General features: G+C 37.9%; 1 protein-coding gene across 2 annotated transcripts in view; it reads right to left on the reverse strand.

Annotated features, from left to right (window-relative positions):
- SLC8A1 (solute carrier family 8 member A1) overlaps positions 1–24230 on the reverse strand; it is a 415876-nt gene that overhangs the window by 35667 nt on the left and 355979 nt on the right. For both annotated transcript variants that reach the window (XM_044663276.1, XM_044663277.1), the window contains one exon: positions 21880–21979. In XM_044663276.1, coding sequence (XP_044519211.1) covers positions 21880–21979 — 100 coding nt within the window. The remainder of the gene's footprint in view (positions 1–21879; positions 21980–24230) is intronic.

The following is a 24230-nucleotide window of genomic DNA, read 5'->3' on the forward strand; positions in this document are numbered from 1 at the left end:
TTGTGAGTGGAGACTGAGTTTTTCCAGAAAGAGACAGGGTCTCTGTTACTGTCTGGGACCACTGACAATTGATCTATATCCCATTTCACAGAATAGATTTTTACTTGCCTCAAATGCAGCATCACATGACTGTGAAGCTTGAGGCCCAATCAATACCTTTTTTCTGTCACATATTCTAGTTTGAATGATTACTACATTACCTTTTATTCCTTTTTTTAAAAATTCAAATATGGCTTATTTCATGTCTCTCTTCTTTGAACACCATGATTTGCCATCTCAAGTATAAACATACTAGGGGACATCAGGATAATTTAATGAAATGTACTTTTTCCTTCATAACTGATTTCCTGACAACTCATGAAGCAAGGATAAAAAGACAAGATCTCTCCTTTATCCTTATCCCTTCTTCAGTGACAGAACTCATTTAAATAGAATAAAAAATTAATTTTATCTTAATCTTAATATATTATCAATTAATTAATCTTAATAAGTAATAATAATCTTAAATATTATCTATTCCAACACTTTAGAGAAGAGGAAACTAAAGCCCAAGAAGCAAAATGACTTGTCCAGGATTGCTCCAGCTGCTATGGAGGGTGGTAAATGACCATAATTCAGACTCAGGTTGTCTGACACTTTCCATCAAATCATGACGATAGTTTTTTTTCTGTCTTAAGAAAAAAAAGATCTTATTCCTGTAAAATAGTGGTTTAGTAATAATTATCTACCTCTACAGTTTCCATAGTTTATTCAATGAGGGGACAAGTGCAACTGAGTGTTGTTTGCCTTTCATGAGTGATGGTTTCGATGGACCATTGAATCAGTGCTTTGGAGACTCATCTTAAGTGAACTTTTCTCTAGATGAGGATTGCTCTGCGTGCTGTCAGAGGTCTTTCCCTAAATCCTGACTCTTGGTAATTTCATATGTATGCATATATAATACATAGGATAAGATGTGACATTTTTACACCATGTTATTAGGAGATTATGTCTTGCCTGCACTTAGCACATGAATTTCATTTTGAAGAATCATAAAAAATAAACTTCTAAAAGGCCTGCATCTGGATTGCAAGGGTAAAATTTAACTAAGTGCCCTCATATTATATAATTCTCAACATTCCAGGATTGGCAAACAAATGATTCTTTGATTCTTGAAGTGAGCTCTCTTCTTTGTAGACCTTTCATGTATTCCCTTTCTCTCCCCTTCCTATTGTTCTTTCCTTTTCTCCTCTTTGCTAGCTCCAAGGGCAGAGACTGTCTTTTGATGTCTTTTATTTTTTATTCCAAGTGCTTAGTATAATGTCTGGTACATAGCTGGCAATTAATGTTTATTGACTGATCTATTCCATCAACACCCAGCTCAAAAAGCATGTCTTACAGAAAGTCTGTCCCAATCGCCACACTTATTCATATTCTTCTTCTAGAAATTTCTTTGTAAATGCTTTTTATTCATTTATTATTTATTATTTATTCTAAGTACATGTTGTCTCCTTCCGGTAGAATATAAAATCCTTAAGATCAAGGACCATTTTATTTATTTTCTTTATATTCCCAGTGCCTAGGATAGTGCTTGGCATTCCATTGACATTTAATAAACACTTGTTTAACTAATGAATGAAAAGTATAGATTTCAGTGCCTTAAAGAGAAATTAGCACTCCCCTAATCTCTTCTCAGATCATGCTGATTCCTTATTGTGCCTTGAGGTCGTTAGTTTTTTCAAAGCACGATATGATTAGTCCTTAAGGCCAAATCAGTAATTCTAATGCATCATAAATAAGGAGCATGGCTTAGCTTTCCCACCCCAGAAAAAAAGCATTTGTGTCCACTGGATGTAAGAATGAATCAGATAAAAAAAATATACTATGCATGGATAACTCTCAGTTAACCTCTAGGGCAAAGGAATTCCAGGATGAAACTCACCAAGAAGAGAATGCTCAGGCCATCATGGCCCTAGTCAAGATGTTGACCTCACCACAAATAATAACTAATGTGGCAGAAATGTTATTTTTCTCAAGCGGATGCCAAGATGACAGACTGATCTGAGAAATAGTTCTAGCTGTATGAAATTTTGGTCATTACCCAAATGAATGTGTTTAAGGCTCAAAAATGAATTGGTCTGTTCCTCGGGTTGAGATTTTAAATGAAGCACTCAGTGAACTAAGGGCTCCCCGTTGCTGTTGGCTTGACATAGTGGTGCAGGTGGACTTTGCCCCTGAAATATTTCAAGTGATCTGTCTAGTGGAAAGATTAGACATTCTAAGCTAGGAATTACGTTTCCTTATGGCTTTGTGTTTATTGTCCAAACCTAAAATTTCATCTGTGTGGAATCTTCTTGTTCTCTACTGATAAAAATCATGGCCAATTTTTCTCTTTTATAGGTTTTAGGGACTGATTTAGAACACAGGGATGCTAAGTGACTTGCCTGTAGACCCATAACTAATACATGCTAAGACCAGAACTTGTATCTCCTACTTCACATTTTCTCTAACATCTTTTATTAATTGTAAAACTCAACTTTTCTTTTTTCTCTTATGGACAACACCACTTTAGTACAATCCCTCATTTCTTTTTGAATTAGCTTCTGACACAATTTCCTAACTGACCTCCCTCCAGAGATGACTTCTGTTTATTCTCACCTCTAACTGTCCCAACCAGCTTAATCTTTCTAATGAACAATTTGGATCATGTTTTTCTTTTGCTCAAGAGATGACAATGGTTTTCTATTACCTATTGAGTCCAAGCTCTATAGCTGGGCAAGCAGAGCCCTCTGTAGTCTGGTTTTACAATACCTGAACAATTTAATTTCATAATCTACTTCTCTTTTTTCAGCCAAAGTGAGTTATATACCCTTCTCCAAATTTGTCTCCTTTCCTCCATCTCTATGCTTTCCTTCCTATTCTTTTCTATTTTTGGAGGAGCTTTCCCTCCTGGAATCTCTCCAGTCTTATGAATTCCAGCTCAAGTATCACCTCTTTCGTGAAGCTTTCCCAGATTCTTCCAGTCAAAACAAATCTAATTTTCTCTGACCATTTCATTTGTGTGTATATGCATGTGCATACACATACACGTAGACATATAGTATACAATGTACATATGTGTATATGTATATATCTATATATATATATCATCTTTATATATCTTGCATATTTATTCTTTAGCTTATCTATTTCTGTAATAAAATCTTCCTTGATAGTGTAATACTAATTTAAATTTATAGAATAATTTAAAGTTTACAAAGTGCTTTCTCACTTTGTAATCCTATGAATCAAGTCATAAAATTATCCCTATTTAGAGATGAGAAAATTGAGGTTTGGAGAAATTAACAATTAAAAATAACTTACATTTGCATAATACTCTAAGATTAAAGTACCCTGCAACTATACAAAGTACTCTGCAGCCATCACCACACTTCTAACAACTTTGTTAGGTTCCTGTTATTATTACCTGATTCAAGAATCCAAAATTTAGTATTTGCTCATTTGCCCACAATCACAGAGCTAATAAATATCAGAGACACAATTTTTAGGATTTTGTCAACTCCTTGAGGGATAGGATTTTTAAAAATTCATTTTTGTATCTCTTGATAACTTACACACAGTAGGCAGTTCATTAATGTTTGTTCATTGGAAGTTAAATGAATTTCCAACTGCCTTCCAGTGTAGTCCATAAAAGTTCTCAGATCTTTTCTAGAAGAGCTTTCTAACCCTGTGTACCCACTTCCACTCTGATCATCTCATGCTTATGAAGCTTTGATCTAAACCTTTGGAAGGAAGATAAATATGAAAGAGAACTGAGTATCAGAGATCTTGAGCTGGATGGGACCTTACAGGTCATTTAGTCATTTGGTAGATCTGAAGGGAAACCAAGATTAAAGGAGGGCAAGTGCTTGCCCAAATTGAGCTCATTTAAAAATATATCTAAAGGATATGGAAGATGGCTATGTAATGTTTTTATAACAGTAAGAATATGTTTCGAAGATAAACATTAAATTTTCAGTAATTATGGGACATAGTAAAGTGGAAGGAGAATTCCACTTGGAACAGGAAGAAATGAGTTTGAATCTCAAGCTCTATTTACCAGGGCTGTGGCCTTGACCAAACCATTTAACCTCTAAGCATCAGTTTACTAATCTTTAAAATAGGTTTCACGATACTTGCACTAGTTACTGCCTGATACTATGAGAAAAGTCATTAGTAGACCCTGAAGCAATATATAAATGTTACTTGATAATTAAGAGACTAGTGATCATGACAAATCATTTCATTACTCTGGGCCTTGGTTTCTTCCTCTGGAAAATGAAGGGTTGGATTAGATTACCTCTGAAATCTCCTTTATCTGTGTGATATCATGTCCCTGTTCGGGCAACAAACAGGCTACTTTGCTTCATTATCCATTAAATTTCATTTGTAATATATTAATTGTTTTGGTTATTATTCTCTACTCTTGACTGACTACTACATTCAAGCGATGGCAGTCCCCCTCTCTGTCCATCCCCCCCATCCTATGGAAAAGTGGGGTTCTATTTGGGACTGATGGCCATTTCTACTGGAGTCTCCAATGAAGAACTCAGTCTATTTGAACAAGAGAAAGTGTCTAGCTGCTGACTCCTTACACTGCACTACCTAACTGCCTACAGCCTGGTGTTTTGTTTCTGTGATTTGTGGCTCAGTTCCCCCTTACTTCTTCCCAGCTCACATCAACTGTGCACAAGACTCAAATTTTCTCCTTCCTGTTACAAATAAATTCTGTTTAACATTTATTAAGTGCTATGCTGGGAATGCCAAAGCAAACCCAGTCCCTATCTTCAAGGAGCTTACATTCCACTGATCATGATGATAATATTCCATATTTGTATAATCCTTTCAGAACAAAGCATTCCTTATCTTGTCTAGTCTTTACAACAGTCCTTTGAGGTTGATATTATACTCTCTAATGACAAAAGAAGGAACCTAGAGAAGGTAGTGCCTTTTCTATGATCACACAGTTAATAAATGGATGGAGCAGAAATTCAATTCTGGGGCTTCTGATGCTAGATCCTTCACTCAGTTTACTAAATTTAGTCTGGAATGAGCTTAGAAGAAACAAAGTGCTTAAGTATTATAGATGATAACTCAGCTCACTAGGATTAGAAGATTGTTTAGGTTGAAGGATTCAGATTGAGTCTTTCCTTCTTTCTCCCTCTGGCCACAACTCTGTTTTTGAGCATTTCTGCTTCTGGGTAGATTGGAGAAAGGAAAGCTTCACCCTCTAGCTTGTCACTTCTTGGCATGATTTCTTAGTCTTCCATGAATCACATCCCTGCACTGAGTTGCTGTTGGGAAAATCCTCTACATTATAAACAATTAATAAAGTCCTCTTGGATCTCAGCCAGTTAGTAGGTGACTAGTTTATCTTAGATGGCTTAAGGTTATTGCTAATAATCCTAAGGTCACAGAATTGATCTCCACCTGAGATGGGCAATTAGAAGCATGAAGATGAAGTAACAGCCGCCCTATCATTATTTACTGGTGATGAGCCAAAAATGACATCTTTGTACTTGAAGCAGAATGCTGATTTATTTATTTATTTTTTTTAATTTTAAACCCTTAACTTCTGTGTATTGACTTATAGGTGGAAGATTGGTAAGGGTAGGCAATGGGGGTCAAGTGACTTGCCCAGGGTCACACAGCTTGGAAGTGTCTGAGGCCAGATTTGAACCTAGGACCTCCTGTCTCTAGGCCTGGCTCTCAATCCACTGAGCTACCCAGCTGCCCCTGCTGATTTATTCTTATGGGGATATTTGAAACTCTACCTTATTATTTTTCTAATAGCTGATGCAAGTCTGAATTTTAATATTTCTCAGTGAAGCTTACCTAATGAAATAAATTATTTCAGGACCATATTCTGAAATTTTAGAACTCAATATACAATTATGGTAACTCAGTGGTTGCTATTGTTGTTGAGTTCAAGTGATGTCTGACTCTTTGTGACCCCATTTGGGAATTTCCTGGCAAAGATACCGGAGAGGTTTGCCATTTCTTTCTCCAGATCATTTTATAGATAATGAAACTGAGTGAAATAGGGTTAACTGACTTGTTCAGGGACACATATCTAGATGAATCTATCTGATTCCAAGTCCAGTATTCTATCCATGGCACCATATAGCATGTAGCTAGCCCCAATAAATATTTATTGGTTGCTAACCTCTCTTTTTAATCCTCAGCTCCCCTTTCCTGAGCCCCAGTTTTCTTGTGGCAAAATAGATAGAATGCTAGATAAAGTCAGGAATAACAATAACTGTATCCAAATTCCACCTGTGTCATTAGTTATGTGATCTTTGGCAAGTCATTTAAACTCTCTTTTCTTCAGTTTATTTATCTGTAAAATGGGAAAGATGAAAACATTTACCTTAGGATCAATGTACAGAACAAATGAGTTAATGTATGTAAAGTGTTTTGCAAACCATAAGGAACTAACTAAACTCTGACTATAAACATTATTATCTATAAAATGGAGGGATTGGAGTAGCTGACCTTGAAGGTCCCCTCCAACTCTAACAATTCTTTGGAAATTTAGTCAGTGTTGTGACTTGTTCCCCAGTTGGTAATCAGTTCTGCATAGCTTTGGGCAAGATTTCTATCTGGAAGGAACTTTTGAGGTCCTCTAGTCTGACTCTCTCAATTTACAGATAAGGAAACTGAGCCTTATTGAGGTAGTAACTTATCCAAGGACACACAGGTAAGTGGAAAAGTCAACATTTGAACCTAAGTCCCTTAACTACAAATTCAGGATTCTGTCCATTGGACCATAGTGGTCTGCTTTTCCCTGTAGGCTTCATATACCTGTGACTTACTTAGTTAGACACAAGAGATAATATATCTGGGAGAATAGAGATGGGAACTGGTGTCCAGGCTAACATTCACAGCCCTAATTTATTTCAGGCAAGTTATCAGCTAGGAAAGGGAAGAACCAAGACAAGCATTAAGGTTAGGCTCATGGGCAAGTACATGGGCAGGTACTTATTTGAACACAGGTACCTTGTTTTGGACATGAATTATTTAGGTCATTGACTCAAGCTTTCATTTCATTTTGGAAAGAATTGCTCTCATGTATATAGAGTTCTCAACTCTTCCCAACAGCCTTGTAATATAGTAATGTATTATTATTACTTTTTCTGGTTTTTTTTTCGGGGGGAATGATTGAAATTTCAGTGATGTAGGGAACCTCTCTATCAAAATTTATTAAATACTAGATTCTAGGAATAAAAAAAAATCACCATAGTCCCTGTCCTCAAGGAGCTTTTTTTATTCCACTGATTATATCAGAACAAAGGACTCTGCATTCATTATGTTGGCTGATCCTTACCACAATCTTATGGGTTAGGTTATTTTTCCCCATTGCCATATGGAAAAATGGAGGCCCAGGAAACCTAAGTGTCCATATGCCCAAATCACATGCACAAAACTCCAATTTACAGTTTAACATCGATGTCTGGGGGACTGAGAATTTAGTGACTTGTCCAGGATCATACAGTCTGGAGGTAGAATTGAATCTGGTTGTTCCTGACTCAGACTGGCTATTTATTCACTATAATTAGCTACTTCAGAAATATTATTTTTTTTTACTTTTTTTCCCTATATGGTCTCCCCTTTTATAAGTTAACAAACCGAGGACCAAAGAGGAGATAACTATGGTTACACAGCTACTAAGTGTCAGAGGGAGGATGTTTGGAAATGAGATCTCTTTTTTCTTTTCTTTCTTTTTCTTTTTAAATCTCTTTTTTGTTTCAGTAACAACTTTAAGAGAGCAGGATAAGGATTAGGGAAATGGGTTAAGTAATTTGTCTGGGTTCAAGCAGCTTGGAAGTATCTAAAGGCAAGTTTGAACCCAGGTCCTTTTGAGTCTAGCCCTGGCACTTTATCCACGATGTCACGATGCTACCCCAAGTTCCTTTTGTTCAACAGATCTTTGGTATTTAGAATTGAACTTTGTATACTTCTCTCCCTGATGAACTAGTATTCTTTTTTACAAATTTGCCAAGTTATATATTTGTTCCATAGGGAGCTAAGTGAAGCAGATACAGTACTGAGCTTGGTTTCAGGAAATCCCAAGTTCAAATCCTTGACTAGCATCCCCTTACCTTAATTGGATAGACAAGACAACTGAGGGCTAAGAAGGAAAAGTGACTCGCCCAAAGGTTTTCAGGTAGTGAAAGAACCAGAATTCCAAGGCAGAAAAGCAGGAAGGGCTAGGAGGCTTGGCAACAGGGGCTACATAACTTGCCCAGAGACATGCTGCTAGGAAATGTCTGAGACCAAATTTGAACCTAGGACCTTTCATCTTTAGGACTGGTTCTCAATCCAGTTAATCATCTAGCTGTCCCCAGTCTAGGGCTTTTTACAATATACCATGTGGTGGTTGGATAGGTAAGACACAGAGAGGAAGGTGCTTTGGGTCTCAAACCTAGACATAATTGATGATTTCAACAGTCCTTGAGGAGATAAAGGCAAACATCAGCCACATTTAATTTCTTTTTCTTTTTTTTTTTTTTTTTTTTTTGACCATCAGGTAAAGGATGGTAATTAGCTCTGATGACATTATCAGTAGGCTGCATCTTAATCTTTTTTTTCCTTGGGTAACTTGAAAACTCCCCCACATCCATCATCTCAGAGATGAAGGTCCTTGAGCTCATCAGAAAGGAGGCTGGGGCAGTGTAATGTCGGGAGTGCCAATGTTTCAGTCCAAATGCCAAATTCAACCAGACTGTGGGATGAGAGAGAGAGAGAATGTCTTCCCTGGGTATCAGACGCCCTAACTCACCAGGCACAGCCAAGCAGAGACAGTGTTGGGGGAGAAACCCCAGAGCTTGTTAAAGCTTCTCTGGTCACACTGGATTGTGAGGTTTGAATGCCAAGCTCTTAAATAATAGGTCAGGCTGTGAATAGCAAGAAGAGTTGTTGCTAATTTTTTACAACAATGCTTTGCTTCCTGCCTGTGTAGAGAGCAATGGAAAGGGTGTGTGTGTGCGTGTGTGTGTCCATGCCAGTGTGTTGAGGGATAACACCCAGCCCCTTCTATCGCTTTTAGAAAATGCAGAAACATTTCCCCACTGACAACAAAGCGTACAGAGTTTCCTGCAGAGGGATAAAAAGCCCCCTTGCTGTAGATATTGACTGGTAAGCACCAACTCAGCCTCTATTCAAATAACAGCCGCCTAAGCCAACAAAAGAGGGATCCAGTTAAGTCATATTGTTTGCCAGCCTGAGCTTCTGCCAATCCAGACAATTGCGGCATTAAAGACGTGACTTGGAGCGTCTTCCAAAAAGAGAGCTGAATCATGCTTGAGACCAGCAATAAAATGTTTTCCCCGAGCTTTTGTAATAGGCAATTTGGGAAGAGAAGCAGCCAAATACAATATTCTTTAAAAACACACACACACACACACACACACACACACACACACGCACGCACGCACGCACGCAGCAGCTTAAGCATAACCAGGAGCAAGAGGAGAATTCCTTCCCCACTCCTCTACTCATTTTTCATTCCATCTCTCTTCTAGTGTGGAGGAGGAAATATTGACTCCATATTCCTTCTGCTCCTGGTACTGGTGCTCTTCAGAGAATGTAAACTTCTTAAAGGAAGGAGCTATTTTTATTTTTATTTTGGGGGGAAAAGGTCCTGCTGATGTGGAAACTCCCTCCACCAATATGGTAGCTTATCTGTAAGTTAGTGTGGTAGGGGATTGCCTGTGATGATGAAATATTAAATAAGTTGGCCATGGTCAAAGGGTTAGGAAGAACCATGGTCTGTTTGCCTGACTCCAAAGCTGGTCACTTGCACATAGAAATTTTTCGTGTGTGTGTGTGTGTGTGTGTGTGTGTGTGTGTGTGTGTGTGTATCTATCTCTGAAAGTCATTTTATTGTTTAGGCAGAGAGATCCATCATGAAAGGAGGGAGACAACTCCATTTAGTGGAAAGAACCCTGATTGCTATCACAGCATCTGGGTTCAAATCCATCTTCTGAGATATTCTACCTTTGTAACTTTTGATTCAATCATCTAACCTCTCTAGAATTCAGTTTCTTCATTTGTAAAATGAGGGGATTTGATTGGCTAACCGTTAAGATGCCTTTTAGATCTGGATATTTGCTCTCTGTCAAGAAATCTTTAAGTTTTTCCTGTACTAATTGTACTAATTTCCTGTACTAATCCTGTGCTAATTCCTTGTATTAATTCAGGAAGAAGGAGGCATTGGTGTTAATCCCTACAAATTTATCAGGAAGATATTTTTGAAATAATTTCCACAATAGTGGTGCTTATTTGTTGGCTTCCTGGCAAGCAAGGCTCTCAGTTGGGCTGCAAGGGAGTAAGCTTCACGTTGAGATATCTTGTGGGGTCTGCCCCTTGTGAAAACTTGGAAAAGAAAGGGTTATCAATGAACAGCTCATGGGTGAAGTGACCCGGGACTGAGAAGGGCCCCAGAGGCTGTCTAAGCAAGCACTCTCAGGTAACAGATGAAACAATTAAGGCCTAGGGAGGTTAAATGATTTACTCAAGGGCACAGAGGTTCCAAGAGTGAGATTTGAACTGTCAGATCCTCTAATTCCAGAGACAATAAGTACTCCTTCCACTGTGACAGGCTATCTCCCAGGAGGAAGGAAGGAACTGCTGAGCTCCTTAAATGGGCTTGGGGAATGGGGTTAGGTCAAAGGAATTGCTCACTGTCATTTCTTATGTCATTTGTATTCTGTGGATGAATAAAAGATTTCAGTCAAATTGAGTTCTTCAGCTTTAAGAACTGTCAAACTGATGATACTTTTGAACATTAATTCATTTGAAAAGATGCTGTCAGCCCAACAGATTTCCTAAGCTCTGATTCATTCAAGAAAGTTCCAAATAATAGGAGAAAGGATGACTCCCACAGGTTTCAAAGGATGATGATGGCATGTGTGTGACACAGGACTTTCTCAAGGCATCATCTGAAATATAACATGTGACAAAAGACAGTTTTCTTGTCCATTCCCTAAATGAGCTAGTATCAGCCCACTGAATCAGTGCACACCTACAGTTGAGAAAAGAGAACAAAATCTAGCTCTTTTTAACTCAGTCAATGGGCTGCTAAATGACTTTACTCAAAAGGAAAAAAAAAGTGGAAGGAAGGCTTGTCCTACTTGTTATTCTATCATGCTGTGATTTTTCTCAAGTTATTTAATTTTTCTTTTGTCCCTGAATTGGTGGGGAAAAATTAGGCTAACAAAAAGAGAAAGTTGTAAAGGGGACTTATTGTGTCATAGAAACAGAAAAAAAATGAGGATAGCACTTTGAGAAACTCAAGCTGTCTGAACCTCATCAGTCCGTCTTTAGTGCTATATTAAAGTGTGGTTAGGGTTTTTAAAGTTCTAGTGATTCACTTTAAAAGGATGAGCAATATATCTAAAGCAAATGAATTTCAGATGGCCATTGAAGGCCATAGCAGGAGATCCTGGTGAACTTGTCCTCTCCTTCCCCTTTCCCATCATCTCATAGGCTCAACAATAAGTTTAGGCTTGAGAAGTCTAGCCTAGAAGAACTAAGGAAAGCCAGCAAGGAAAGATGATGATTATAGATGAGAAGACCACTCTATTCTACCGCATCTAATCATTTGCTAAGTCTCGTTTTATCCTGTTCCTTAACATCTCATATTCAAACCCTTCTCTCTCATCTTGGACCCTGATACCAATCTAGAAGTCCTCCTTACCTCATGTCTAGGCTAATGTTGCTGCAAAATGAGCATTAGATATGGAATCAAATGAAAATTGGCTGTCATGTACTAGCAAATCACAATCTCATTCAGCTTTATTTTTCTCATTAGTGATATGAGACAGAAAATCCCTATGCAAAAACTCATGAAATTATAGTGAAAATTAACTAAGACAGTGTTTGTAAAGTTATTTCTTAAGCAATGCTTTTGATATGAATGTCTATCCATAATCTGGCATAAAACATACCAGAAGATCATAGATCTCAAGCATGAAGTGACCTCAGAGGTCATTGTCCAAATCCTTTATTAACAAATCAGGAAACTAGGGTCCTTGGATAAAGTGATTCACCCAAGATGAGGCATCTGTTAAAGCATCAGGAGGAGGACATGAAACCAGATCTTTTAACATGTGACGCATCACTACTTTCAGAGCTTGCTGCAGGATTTTTAAGGGTCAATCTAGATCACTAGATCCTCGTTGAGTTTTTTTCCCATTCTGATAGATATGTTAGTATTGTTGTTCAGGCATTTTTCAGTCATATCCAACTCTTCATGATTCCGTTTGGGCTTTTCTTGGCATTTCTCTTTGCTCTTCTTCTCTCTTTTTGATAGGTTCTATAATCTGGCCAATATGACATTTGCTATTTCCTTCTCTTGCTCATTTTACAGATAAGGAAACTGAGGCAAACAAGAGTTAAATGACTTGCCCAGGAACACATAACTAGGGAATATCTGGGGCTAAATTTGAACTCAGGAAGATAAGTCTTCCTTGACTGCAGGTACAGTACTCTCTCCACGGTGCCACCTAACTGCTCAAATGTGGAGTAGCCTGAAACCAAAGTTATAGAAGACAAACATCCAGGCTCAATTATTTACTAGCTGTGAGACTTAACAAGTCACTTTATTTCTTTAAAGATTGAATTCTTCATCTATAAAATGACAGGGTTGAGACAAAGGATCTCAAAGGTCACTCTGACTCTAAATTCTCTGAATTTCCCCTTTAATTCTTGAGTGAATTTACTGGCACTGATTCCCTCAGAATATGGAAAAAGCCAGAAGATGTGGGAGAATGGTTCCCACATCTCAACTTTCAACTTTATTCTATAGAGGCAATGATGTCCTGTGCCATCTCCAGGGAGGACAGGAAAGCATCCTGTGTACCTTGTGCTTAATTGAAAGCTATCCCAAGGGGATAAACAAGAATTCCTGGCGCTGTTGTCATCCTGAGTTGTCACCTGTCTGAGCTAGAACTTCAAGTGGAGACATCATTTCAGTGGGAGAAAACAGCATCTCTTTCAGCCTAGCTTCAGCAGCATTCAGCATTTTTCCCTCAGCAAGGTTTAAAAAACCATTGGAGGCAAAGAGGAAAAAAAAATAGTCATGATGAGTACAAAGATCAACTTTGTTTTTTCAGACACTTTGAAGGCTGAATAAAATCCGAAGAATTATACTGAAACTGAGTAATAAGACCTTTAAAAAAGCAATCGTTTGACCCCCAAATTCCTGCATAGACCCAGTCAGGGAGCATCCTAAAGAAATTCTTCTTTGTTGGGGGATTAGTGACTAACAGCCCAGTCTTCTCTTACTCTCACTTGTTTTACACCCTCACAGAATCATGAATTTTAAAATTAGAAGGGCCCCTTCCTGCGTGCAATGTCTCCTGAAGTCATTCCTTTCTTTCTACTTGGCCAAATCACAAATATTTGGGAGTAGTTGGGATAGGGAAGAAACTCAAACCACAGAGATAATGAAGGTCAACCTCATTTGGATGTTCTGACACACTTTCAAGGCACTCTGTAGAATGAGGATTGCCTGAAAGGTTTCTAGTTACATGGGGAAGCAGTTTTTGACAGTTGCTTTCTGATATTTTAGGATTCAGATTCTTTTCCTCCCTCTCCCTGTCCCTTCCAAGGAGGTCTGATATAGTTTATATCAGTGCTTTCCCTGAAAGGTTTCTGACAGTCACTTTACCGACATACTCTCCTCCTTCTGGTACTAATATTGGGATGTGACAGGAGAAACTCCTGGGGTAGATGGTTGAATCCCTGCTTTTTCTGCTCCCTACTGCCATTCTTTTAAAATTCTTTTAATTCTTTACATATTGAGGTACCTAACAAACATTAATGTTACCATAAAGTCCTGGGAGGTCTAATTTTGTTATCATTCAGTATTTTCAGTCACGTCTGACACTTCATGAGCGCATTTGGGGGTGTTCTGGCAAAGTTACTAGAGTAGTTTGCCATTTCCTTCTCCAATTCATTTTACAGATGAAGAAACTGAGGCAAACAAGAATAAGTGACTTGCCCAGGGTCATATAGCTAGGAAGTGTCTAAGGCCAGATTTGAACTCAGGAAAGTGAGTCTTCCTGACCCTAGGATGGTAGTGCCACCTAGAGGCTCAAAGAATGAGCTATGAAACAGGAAAAGTGGGTAAGTGATAAATAAATGCTTTAGTGTTAATTTCAGAGCAGTAATACGGTTTGTACCCTGAAGCAAGGCTCAGAACAGCTAGGTTCAAATCCCAGGGCTACTACCACTTCCTAGCTTTGTTTCCATGGGAAGTCATGACTTCTAGAAGACTGAATTTCCTCCTTTGTTTAAAAAAAAAAAGAAAGAAAGAAAAGAAAAGGAAAAAGAGAGACTGTGATACTGCTTTGTGTCCCATACTATGCTAGAAGTGGGCAAACCTAGGGTTGTGCCATGGGCAAGGAGGAAGGGACAAGGGATGAGAAGGGAGACAGAATGGGGTCATGATGGCATGCCAGGGCACTAGGAATGATGGAGAGTTTTGAAGGTGAAAGTGAGAAAGGACATCATGATGTCCCTGTCCACAGTAGGCTATTGATTTCAGAATGTCAGGTCACTGCCATCTGGGCACAGCCTGGAATCTTTTACCTGCATCTGAGGGCTTTTAGGGACAGACTGAAGTTGAACAGTGTCTGATCTTGTGTGAGCAGGGGAGTATTAGCATTGCTACCATTTTCACAGCTATGATCAAGGCATCTAACTATGGGCACCGCAGGCTGTGTTAGTGGGAAAAAAATCCTTTTGTTCAGATTCCTACTGGGACCAACTGGGAACTGAATTGCCAAGAGAGCGCTCATCCATGGAAAAGGAGATAAGAGAGAGACGAATTTCAGCCCTGCCAGGGTTTTAGCCTTTGGGCTCAGCTGGGTCAGGGATAAAATGGAATGTACCATCTATGTTTAAGTTTGGAAGAGATCTGTGATTTCTTTGTTATCAGAACTCCCAAGGAGGAAACCCTCTTTACCAATGAGATTGAAACTCACTCTACAATTTAGAGAATTGTTTGAGATAATGGAATAGCCAAATAACAAGTCCAGGATCACCCAAGTTTTACTTCAGTGCTCTAACCATAGTGCTATGGTACATTTCCATGTCTGTTCATTATGAAAAAAATTCTTCTGTCTTTATTCATTCATATTTAATTCCATTAGACAGTATTCCTTAACCTGGGTCACATAACTGAATTCCCACATAATTGGTTTTCTTTTTAATCCTACATATTCTCCTGAATAAGGAATCCATAGACATCACCAGATTGCCAGAGGAATTCATAACACAAAATGATTAATAATCCTTCTATTAAGGGCCTATTAAAATATGTCCTTGAAAAAGATGTAAGTGAATTAGGAAAACACTATTTTCCTAATAGGATGCAACTTCAGGTTATAATTTGATTGGGTAATGCTTATTAAGGCCCAGACCAATGGGAGAGAAACATTTCCATTCAGGAAGAGGCAGAAGGAAAGGGAATGGAGGCAGCAAGTTTTTAGAGTCCGGAGTATTCTCAGAGGAGCTTCTGGGACTGAGTAGTGACATGACAGGTGAAACGAATGTTTGACTGATAGGCTGATTGCTATAAAGGAACCAGCACAACTCTCCAGTATCCCTCCTAGTGCCAGAGGAAAAGAGCATTTACATTCTATACCTCACAAGCTTCTTGGGAGGATCCAGTGAGATGATGCATAAAAAGTTCTTTTTAAAAACCCCATAGGGTTACATAAATATGGTTATTAGTGTTATCTGAGTCTTGGTTTACTCATCTGCACAATGGGGATAACAATATTTGCTTTGTAAATATAAGCTATTAGTTTGCAAATATGCTATTATTAAAATGAAACTATAATAGATATAATAAGTAGAAATAAATCACCACAGCCAAAGAATTGTAGCTTATCAGGAGGGAGAAGGACTTTAGTCCACTTTGTTAGTGCATCACCCTTTTTTCACAGTTGAGGCCACACAGCTAGAGTGAAAGAACCAGGAATAGAATCCAGGTCATCCAGTTCCTAGTTGAGCACTCTTCTCACAATATGTATTTCCTATTACATCTATTATTATTGTTTAGCATTTCGTGGGAAGGCCTATATTCTTAGCTCTGCCTCAGCCACTAAACTGCCTGAAATTGCAAATGAAAAACCATAACTATTCTTTAATATTTAAAAATAAATGAAACCTTTTAAAATGCCTGAATATCGGCTATGAAAACCAATCTATAACACAGTAATATTTTGTTTTTCCAGCAAATTATACACATTTCATTGTCCATTAAACAACCACAAGAACATTCACATTTTTGTAGCCATTAAGTTTTTTCACAGATTCCAATATTGAATTTGGTAACTGCTCTTCATGAAATTCAGTGTCTATGAAATAAGTTTGCTTTCTTGAAATTTTATAAGCCTCCAAGTAGCATATTAATTCAAATATATCAGGAGCCTTGAAAAATTGTTGTGTATTTTTGCCACACGAAGCCTACTTCCAAGAAGTCACTTTGGCATTCAGGAGAAAACAAAATATACATCAGGTCACAGAGCAGTTCTCCCACTCGGAACCTGAGGGGGCCGGTATGATGTCCACCCACAGGGTTATGACTGTAGAAATGCTTGGACCATAAAACTGTACCTCAGTGATTTGTAGTTTAGTTATTATGGTTATGTTTAATGACTCACGGATGTGAGACAAAACAATTTATTTCATTTTTTCTTGAAATTCCATTTTCTCTTGTTTGCCAGGATGGTAGAATGAAATAATTCTAGATTTGGAGTCAGACAAGTCTTGGGTGAGAATCTGGTCTCTGATATTTATTAGCTATGCAATTATGAGTAATAACAATAAAAAATTAATAATAATGATAAATGCTACCATTTATGTGGTGCTAAGCATTTTGAAACTATTATCTTGTTTGATCCACATGACTACTCTGGGAGGGAAGTGCTTTTATTATCTCCATTTTATAGATGAGGAAATTGAGTTAAACAGAGGGCAAGTTACTCTTACCCTCTGTTTGACCAGGGTCATACTGCTAGTATCTGAGGATGGATTTGAACTCAGGCACAGCACACTATGTACTCTGCCATTGCCTTATCAATCAAAGGTGTGTAATAATATGGATATTAGCTATATCATAGGGATGTTGTAAGGAAAATACCTTGTAAAATATTAATTTAATTTAAATTTATATTTAAAAATTAAAATTTAATTTAATTTTATATATTTATATAATTGAATTTAAATTTATGTTTTAAATTAAAATTATAAATTATAAATGTTGTAGAACTGTACAGAGAGATATATGTGCACATATGCATGTATGTAAATATGAACATTTGTAATTCATTATGCTTTTGGAGAGGATTGGTTCAGAATTGCAATTTCATTGGGGGTGGGGAACTCCTTGTGTGCAAACTCCCTCCTTTAATGCAGATCAGCACTGTCTGTGTGTAGCTTATAAACTTAGAGAGTCATTTGGAGGCACTCAGAAGTGAAGCTTTTTTTTTGTTTGTTTATTTGTTTGTTTTTTTAAATCCTTGTACTTCGGTGTATTGTCTCATAGGTGGAAGAGTGTAAGGGTGGGCAATGGGGGTCAAGTGACTTGCCCAGGGTCACACAGCTGGGAAGTGGCTGAGGCCGGGTTTGAACCTAGGACCTCCTGTCTCTAGGCCTGATTCTCACTCCACTGAGCTACCCAGCTGCCCCAGAAGTGAAGCTTTAAGTCCTCTTCCCCCTTTATTTTTTGTATGGTCTTCAAAGGTTCACATGGTTGGCTTCCTACAAACACAGATGATTAATCAATGTTTGTTGAGTAATACAGTTCATAGGGTCATTACAATAGATCTTGAAAGGATTAGAGATTTAAGTTAATATAAGCCTTTTTTACATTATGGAAGAGAAAACTGATTTTCAGAGAGACTTGCCCAAGGTCAGTAAAGTCCAGCCTCCACTGCCTTCCTTACAATTCTGCCTCCTCCTCCAGGTTTGTTGAATTCCATTCATTGATTTGCACGATAACATAGCATAATTTTCTCTTAATGAAGTCTTCTTCAAAGGCCTTTGTGTAATCATTGACACCAATTTGTAGATGGCAAAATGATTAAAGAGGAAGTTTGATAATTGGCCATCGTCACCCAGCAAATTAGCCATAGTAAAAAAATGTCATACCTATGGAGTAGGTTGCTCTCTTGGACCATGCCATATGTTACAGTTATTGGCACTGGCTTTGTTAACATTATGTTCTAATCAATTATTGACTTCAGTTCCTTCTACTATATCCCTCTCTTCAGCCAGCTAGCTCCCAAAATACATGCCATGGCTCACCAAGTAGTACAGATGATGGCCAAAGAACAAGAGAGAGATTGAGGATTGCTTGTGCAAACTCATCCCAACTCCTGCAGCTACAAATTCAGGATGCATTCACAACTGCAGTTGGGTCAGTAATGTCTTGTTACCACTATAAAGAGGTCAGCATATCAAGTTCACAGACTAATAGACTGATGAGAGTGCCAATGTATTATAATAGATAGAAGGACAAAGGAAGAGGTAGGTTCAAGCCCTGCCTCTGAAGATGGGTGGTTAGTCATTGTCAAGTCACTTAACCTCTCAACCTCTCAGGGTCTCAGGGAACCAAAACCCCAAGTTACAGATTACTAGCTGATTGACATGAGCAGAGGGAATTTACACACAAAAATACTAAATGTATGTATGTAGGTGTGCATATGTATATACAAACTGTCTGTACATATATATGTGTGTGTATATGGATATATATATCCCTATGCAAATATATGCAGACATACATGTCTCTATGTAGATATTTTAGATTTGAATAGATGGATGGATGGATGGATGGATGGATGGATGGATGGATGGATACATGGACATAAAGACAGAGAGACAGAGAGAGAGACAGAGAGGAAGGAAGAGAGAGAAAGAAAGAGGAAGAGAAAGAGAGGTAGAGAGTTAGAAATATAGGTAGGAAGATAGACAGAGAGAAAAAGGGGAAGAGAGAGAGGACAGAGAGGGGGGAGAGAGAGAGAGAGAGAGAGAGAGAGAGAGAGAGAGAGAGAGACAGAGAGAGAGAGGAGAATGAGTTAGGAAGATAGACAGACATACAGACATAGATGCATACTTATATGGGTGCGCATATACATTTAACATATTCTTCTTGTGTGTATATGTATATGTCTCTGTATATGACTTTGGAATGTGCTATATAAAATTCATATGTACTATATATTTGTGTTTATAGATGTTGACTTGCATACACATGCAGATGGAATGAAGGACAGATATAATGTCATTCTCTTGTCACATAGAAAATGCAGGGACAGAGATGGCTCATTTAGGTAATCATAGCATCAGTGTGATGAATCTAATATTAGAAAATATTTTACAGATGCATTTATGAATAAACCTAATTAGATTCTGAACCCACAATATAGAGTTAAATATCTCATCTTTGTCATTATTTCTAAACTCCACCCTAGATCAGAATTTCAGGCTATGCACACTCACTTTATGAATGAAACAACTGAGGCCCCTGGGGTAGAAGTGAGTCCCCCAGGATCTCTCCCCAACCCCTAACATCTGTATATTAAAAACTCACACCCAAAAAGCACTGAGTTTGAATAAGAAGATATATTTTTAGTCAATTCGTCTATATGCTCCAAGACCTTGGCCAAGTCACTGCCGTTCTGATGGTCTCATTTTCCTACATTATAAAATGAAGGAGTCGGCCTAGATGATGCCTAAGTTCTCTTTCAGCTCCACTCTATGCTCCTTTGCTTCAGGAACAATGAACAAAAACATATGGTTTACTTAAACTTTGCATTGTGAATGCTTAGTATGTTTGGAATGACTAATGAAAACAACCATGAGATAAGTTCTAGACAAGCATATTTGTGTCTCATTTTCTCTATGACTACTTAAACAAGGCATCTCTGTCCATCTGTGAAAGAGAGAACAAGACATACCTCGTTGCTGGGGTTGGGGGTGGGGTCAGGCCTCAGTCAGAATTGTGGAACCATAAAAATGTAGGATATAAAGGAAAACTTTGAGATTTCTTTTTAAATCCCCTAACTTCAGAGCAAAGAATCATTGAGGTTTCCTAATGCATTCCCTTCAAATAGTTATCATTTAAAGTTCATAAATTCTCTTGGCACATTTAAGTGGAGGAAGCCACAGAAATGAAAAGCATTATGAACAGTACTAATAATAAACCTACAAAAATCTTTTCCATCCTCTCTTCCCACAGTCCTTTTTTTAAAGCAAATTTTGTAATAAGCAATAGTCTAAGTATGAGTGACTGTTTCTATATTGATACAGTTGAAGAATGTGCAGGATTGTTTTAGGACTCATTATTGATCATATATGAACCTATTTGAGCTTTTTTCAGTAGGTAAGGCAAATTCAGTAGACCCATTTCTGTACCAGATAATTGACACACACACACACACACACACACACACACACACACACACACACACACAAATGATATAGAATATAAGCTTCCCTATTAGAATATAAGTTCTTTGAGTTCATGGGCTATTTTTCTTCTTTTCCCCAGAAGTTATCACAATGCCATGCACACAGTAAACACTTAAATACTTGTTGACTGAATCTTATCAATATGTAGCAAGAACTATATCTAGGTAACTCCTCCCCAACTGTACTTTGTTAGCAAGAAATGTCTCTGATGTGACCTTGTAATCTGTTGTTTTGACTAGAAATCCTATTTGTGTTTGGATGTGGATTTAAAGCAACTGTTCAATGCAAATTTATGCTCACATAATTTGTTCCTGATTTAATTGCTTGTTCTTTCTTTCTTTCTTTCCTTCCTTACTTCTTCCTTCCTTCCTTCCTCCCTTCCTTCCTTCCTTCCTTCCTTCCTTCCTCTCTTCCTTCCTTCCTTTCTTCCTCCTTCCTTCCTTCTTTTCTTTCTTCCTTCCTTCCTTCTTTTCTTCCTTCCTTCCTTCTTTTCTTTCTTTCTTTCTTTCTTTCTTTCTTTCTTTCTTTCTTTCTTTCTTTCTTCTGTAAAAGAGCTCCTCTTTCCCAACACTAAAGTTGTTTTATTTTGTTTATTGGTTTTGGTTTGGTTTGGTTTGGTTTGTAATAAGATGATAGCATTAAAAGGGGGGGAAAAAAGAAATGTCTCTGTCTTCACTAGGACAAACAAAGGTTTGATAGAGAATAATACAGTATGGATAGTTATAGGTCTAATGTCTTAGGGTAATTTTCTTTAAATGGAACATCTTTTCATATAGATCCCCTGATAAGTTATTTTAAAGCACAGTTGTAGACCCTAGGAATGTAGAACTGAACAGGACTTAAGAGATCATCTGATGATTTTCAAGCTGTAGATCAAATGAGTGTCATACCCTTTCATTTTTTGATCCTCTTCAAACACTTGGTTCTGTAAATTCCCCTTAATTTATATATACAGAAACCATGACCTAGATAACATAAATGGCATGTATACAAAGTTGTAAAACTAGTTTATGATAGAGCCCCTTGGACCAGAACTGAGGTCTCCTTATCCATTTCTCTTTCCATCATGTGGTCCTGTTGTTCTTCCCATTGGGTCTTATCTTTAGCATTCATACAGAAAGGTAATACAGGAAGAAAAGGAAAATATAGTCCAGTGGATGTCTGGCAGCATTTGATTCATATAGATAGGCAATCCCATTAAAAGAAAACAAGGAAACATATGCTATGTATACCCTCTCTATCCCATTGGCATCCTGACAATAGAAAAGCCTTCTGGTTGCCATACCATGAGCAGTAACTTCCCTGTTCTGAGCCTGAGCTCAGAAATGGGTCATCCTAATTTTATTGCATGCAGATGTGGGGACTCACCAGCACTGACGGTGATAGCTTCAATGAACTGTTCCCTCCAGCTGTTCGTCCCAACCACGAGAGCTAAGTTTGTCTTCTTAATAAGTTTGTCCACAGTACTCTAGAGAAGTCGAAAAGAATGAAATAATTACTGCTGGGATGGTTAAGGCCTGAGGAAATCTAAGACCCTGCTGGCTTTAAAGCTCCCGAGTTACATAAGGGAGAGCAGATGTCAGGCTCGGAACAAGAGCGCTGACTTCCGATGCCATTGTGATTGTGTGTACAAGCATGGCAGAAACGTACACAAACGGAGAACGGTTCTTGGCACCCAGGACTAGAATACTCCCCTCTCTAATGACAGATGGGAACAGATGAAGAATGGCTTCAGTCATTATCGTAATAGATATTTAAAAACCTCCTCCATTTACACTAAATGGGATTGGGGATGCTTTGTGATCTTTGTTTCTTCTATTGTCCCACTACCATGCTGCTGCTTGAGACAGATGAAACAGTCATATGCATCTAGGAAAAGCCACAGTTGGTTAAAAATTCTAAATCCAAAGGATTATTTTTTAAATTCTGTAATGAAATATAGTAGGAGATCATCAAAATTTCTGTGTAAATCTACAGTAAATGGAGCTTTCTTTTTAACACTCATTTATTAACCTTGTTGTCACTGAACCATCTCCTTTATTTTTCCTCCAAAAAAAAACTTCTTTGCAATGGCTCAGGTTTTTTAAAAGTTGAACTTTCACTTCATTTCCATCTATTTTTACCCCTAATAGACTTTGTGCCCCTTCATTTTTTAAACACTTGGTTCTGTAAAATGAACACTCTGGTTTTCAAAAGGTCAACTTTGTCAACAGCAGCAGCCAAGCAATCTTCAACTAAGAAAGCAGATGCTCTACATACAAGCCTTTGAATCACACAGACTAGGGTGAGAAGGCAGGCATTTCTAGCACAGCATGGCAGCCTTTCCCATTTCCACTACATCAACTAGTCTACCCAGCCACCAGACTTACTGTCAGCATGTCCTCCAAAGCCCACTCATTGCGAAGAAGCACAAACACACATACGATTTTGACTTAGTTCAAAAATGTATGAATTTGAATGTCATGTTGACTATATAAGAGCTATCTGGTGGGGATAAGATGCTACAAAATAAGGGGGACCCGGAAAGCACTTGAGAATGGATGGATGCTTCATGTGAGAAGGCAAAATCCTCAACTGGGAGCCAACATCCCAAAGTTGAAGAGCAGGTGGGGAAATGGGATGTATATTGTTGCTAAAAGCAGTCTCCCGAATTCGGGACTCCTAGTTCTGCCTCTGTCTTTACATAGACTTCCCCTCAAGCCTGAAATGCCTTCTTTTCATCTCTGCCTCTCAAAATCCTTAGCTTCCAGGAAGACCTTGCTTAGGTCCACTCTCCTATAAGAAGCTTTTCTTGATACAAAAGTTGTTAGTATTCTCTCTGTTCTTAAATTATTTTGTGTTGGCTTATCTTTTTACATAGTGTATCATCTCCAATAGAACTAGAGAACAGACACTGTATTTTGTTTGTCTTAGCACTCTGCTTTGTATATAGTAGGCACCTAATAAATGCTTGTTGAACTGAACAGCATTATGTGTAAGCTATTATTATTATTATCTGTCTATTGAAAACATATTATATAAAAAAAGCTTGCTAAAAAAACTAGCTTCACAGGCTAATGGACACTTGGTTTGTCTGTGAGAGGATTCTCTGGCTCTGAATAAATATCAATAGAAACTGTAAGAACTTTCACTGCTGGCAATCACAAGATCAAGGGATAAGCACCAGTCTATTCTGTCTCGGACTCATCCATCTCTCCACAAATAACTATGACATTTAGACTGTTACTGTGTCAAATATCTCTCTGCTATGTTATAGGAAGTGAAACTGTGGCTTACAAACCCAAAGGACGTATCAGAATGTCTGGCCAAAGCTTTCATCTCTGGGATTCTTCACCTGGGGTCTCCAAACTTTGAAAAGAAGTTTTTGGTAACTATTTCAAAGCAATTGGTACCCTTTAGAATCCTACATGTTTTATTTTGTTCATTTAAAAACATTATTTGGAGAGGAGGTCATTGACTTCATCAGGCTGCCACAAGGATTCATGCCACAAAGATGGTTAAGAATTTTTGATCTATAGATTGAAGCCAAACTGGAAAGCAGTTTGGTTAGCAGGGGGTTACTAGAGTGTGAAAAAAGCTCTGATGGTTGGACTTCGTTTACCCTTTTAATAAGTATTGTTAAAGAGCAAAGTCTTGAGAGAAAGGAAACTTTTAAAAAATGTGTGTAATTCAGGGCAGTTATTATTAGAGTTTAGTTTGCACATTTTTAGCCAGGAACT

Source organism: Gracilinanus agilis, chromosome 2, assembly GCF_016433145.1.
Source record: "Gracilinanus agilis isolate LMUSP501 chromosome 2, AgileGrace, whole genome shotgun sequence".
NCBI classification, from domain to species: domain Eukaryota; kingdom Metazoa; phylum Chordata; class Mammalia; order Didelphimorphia; family Didelphidae; genus Gracilinanus; species Gracilinanus agilis.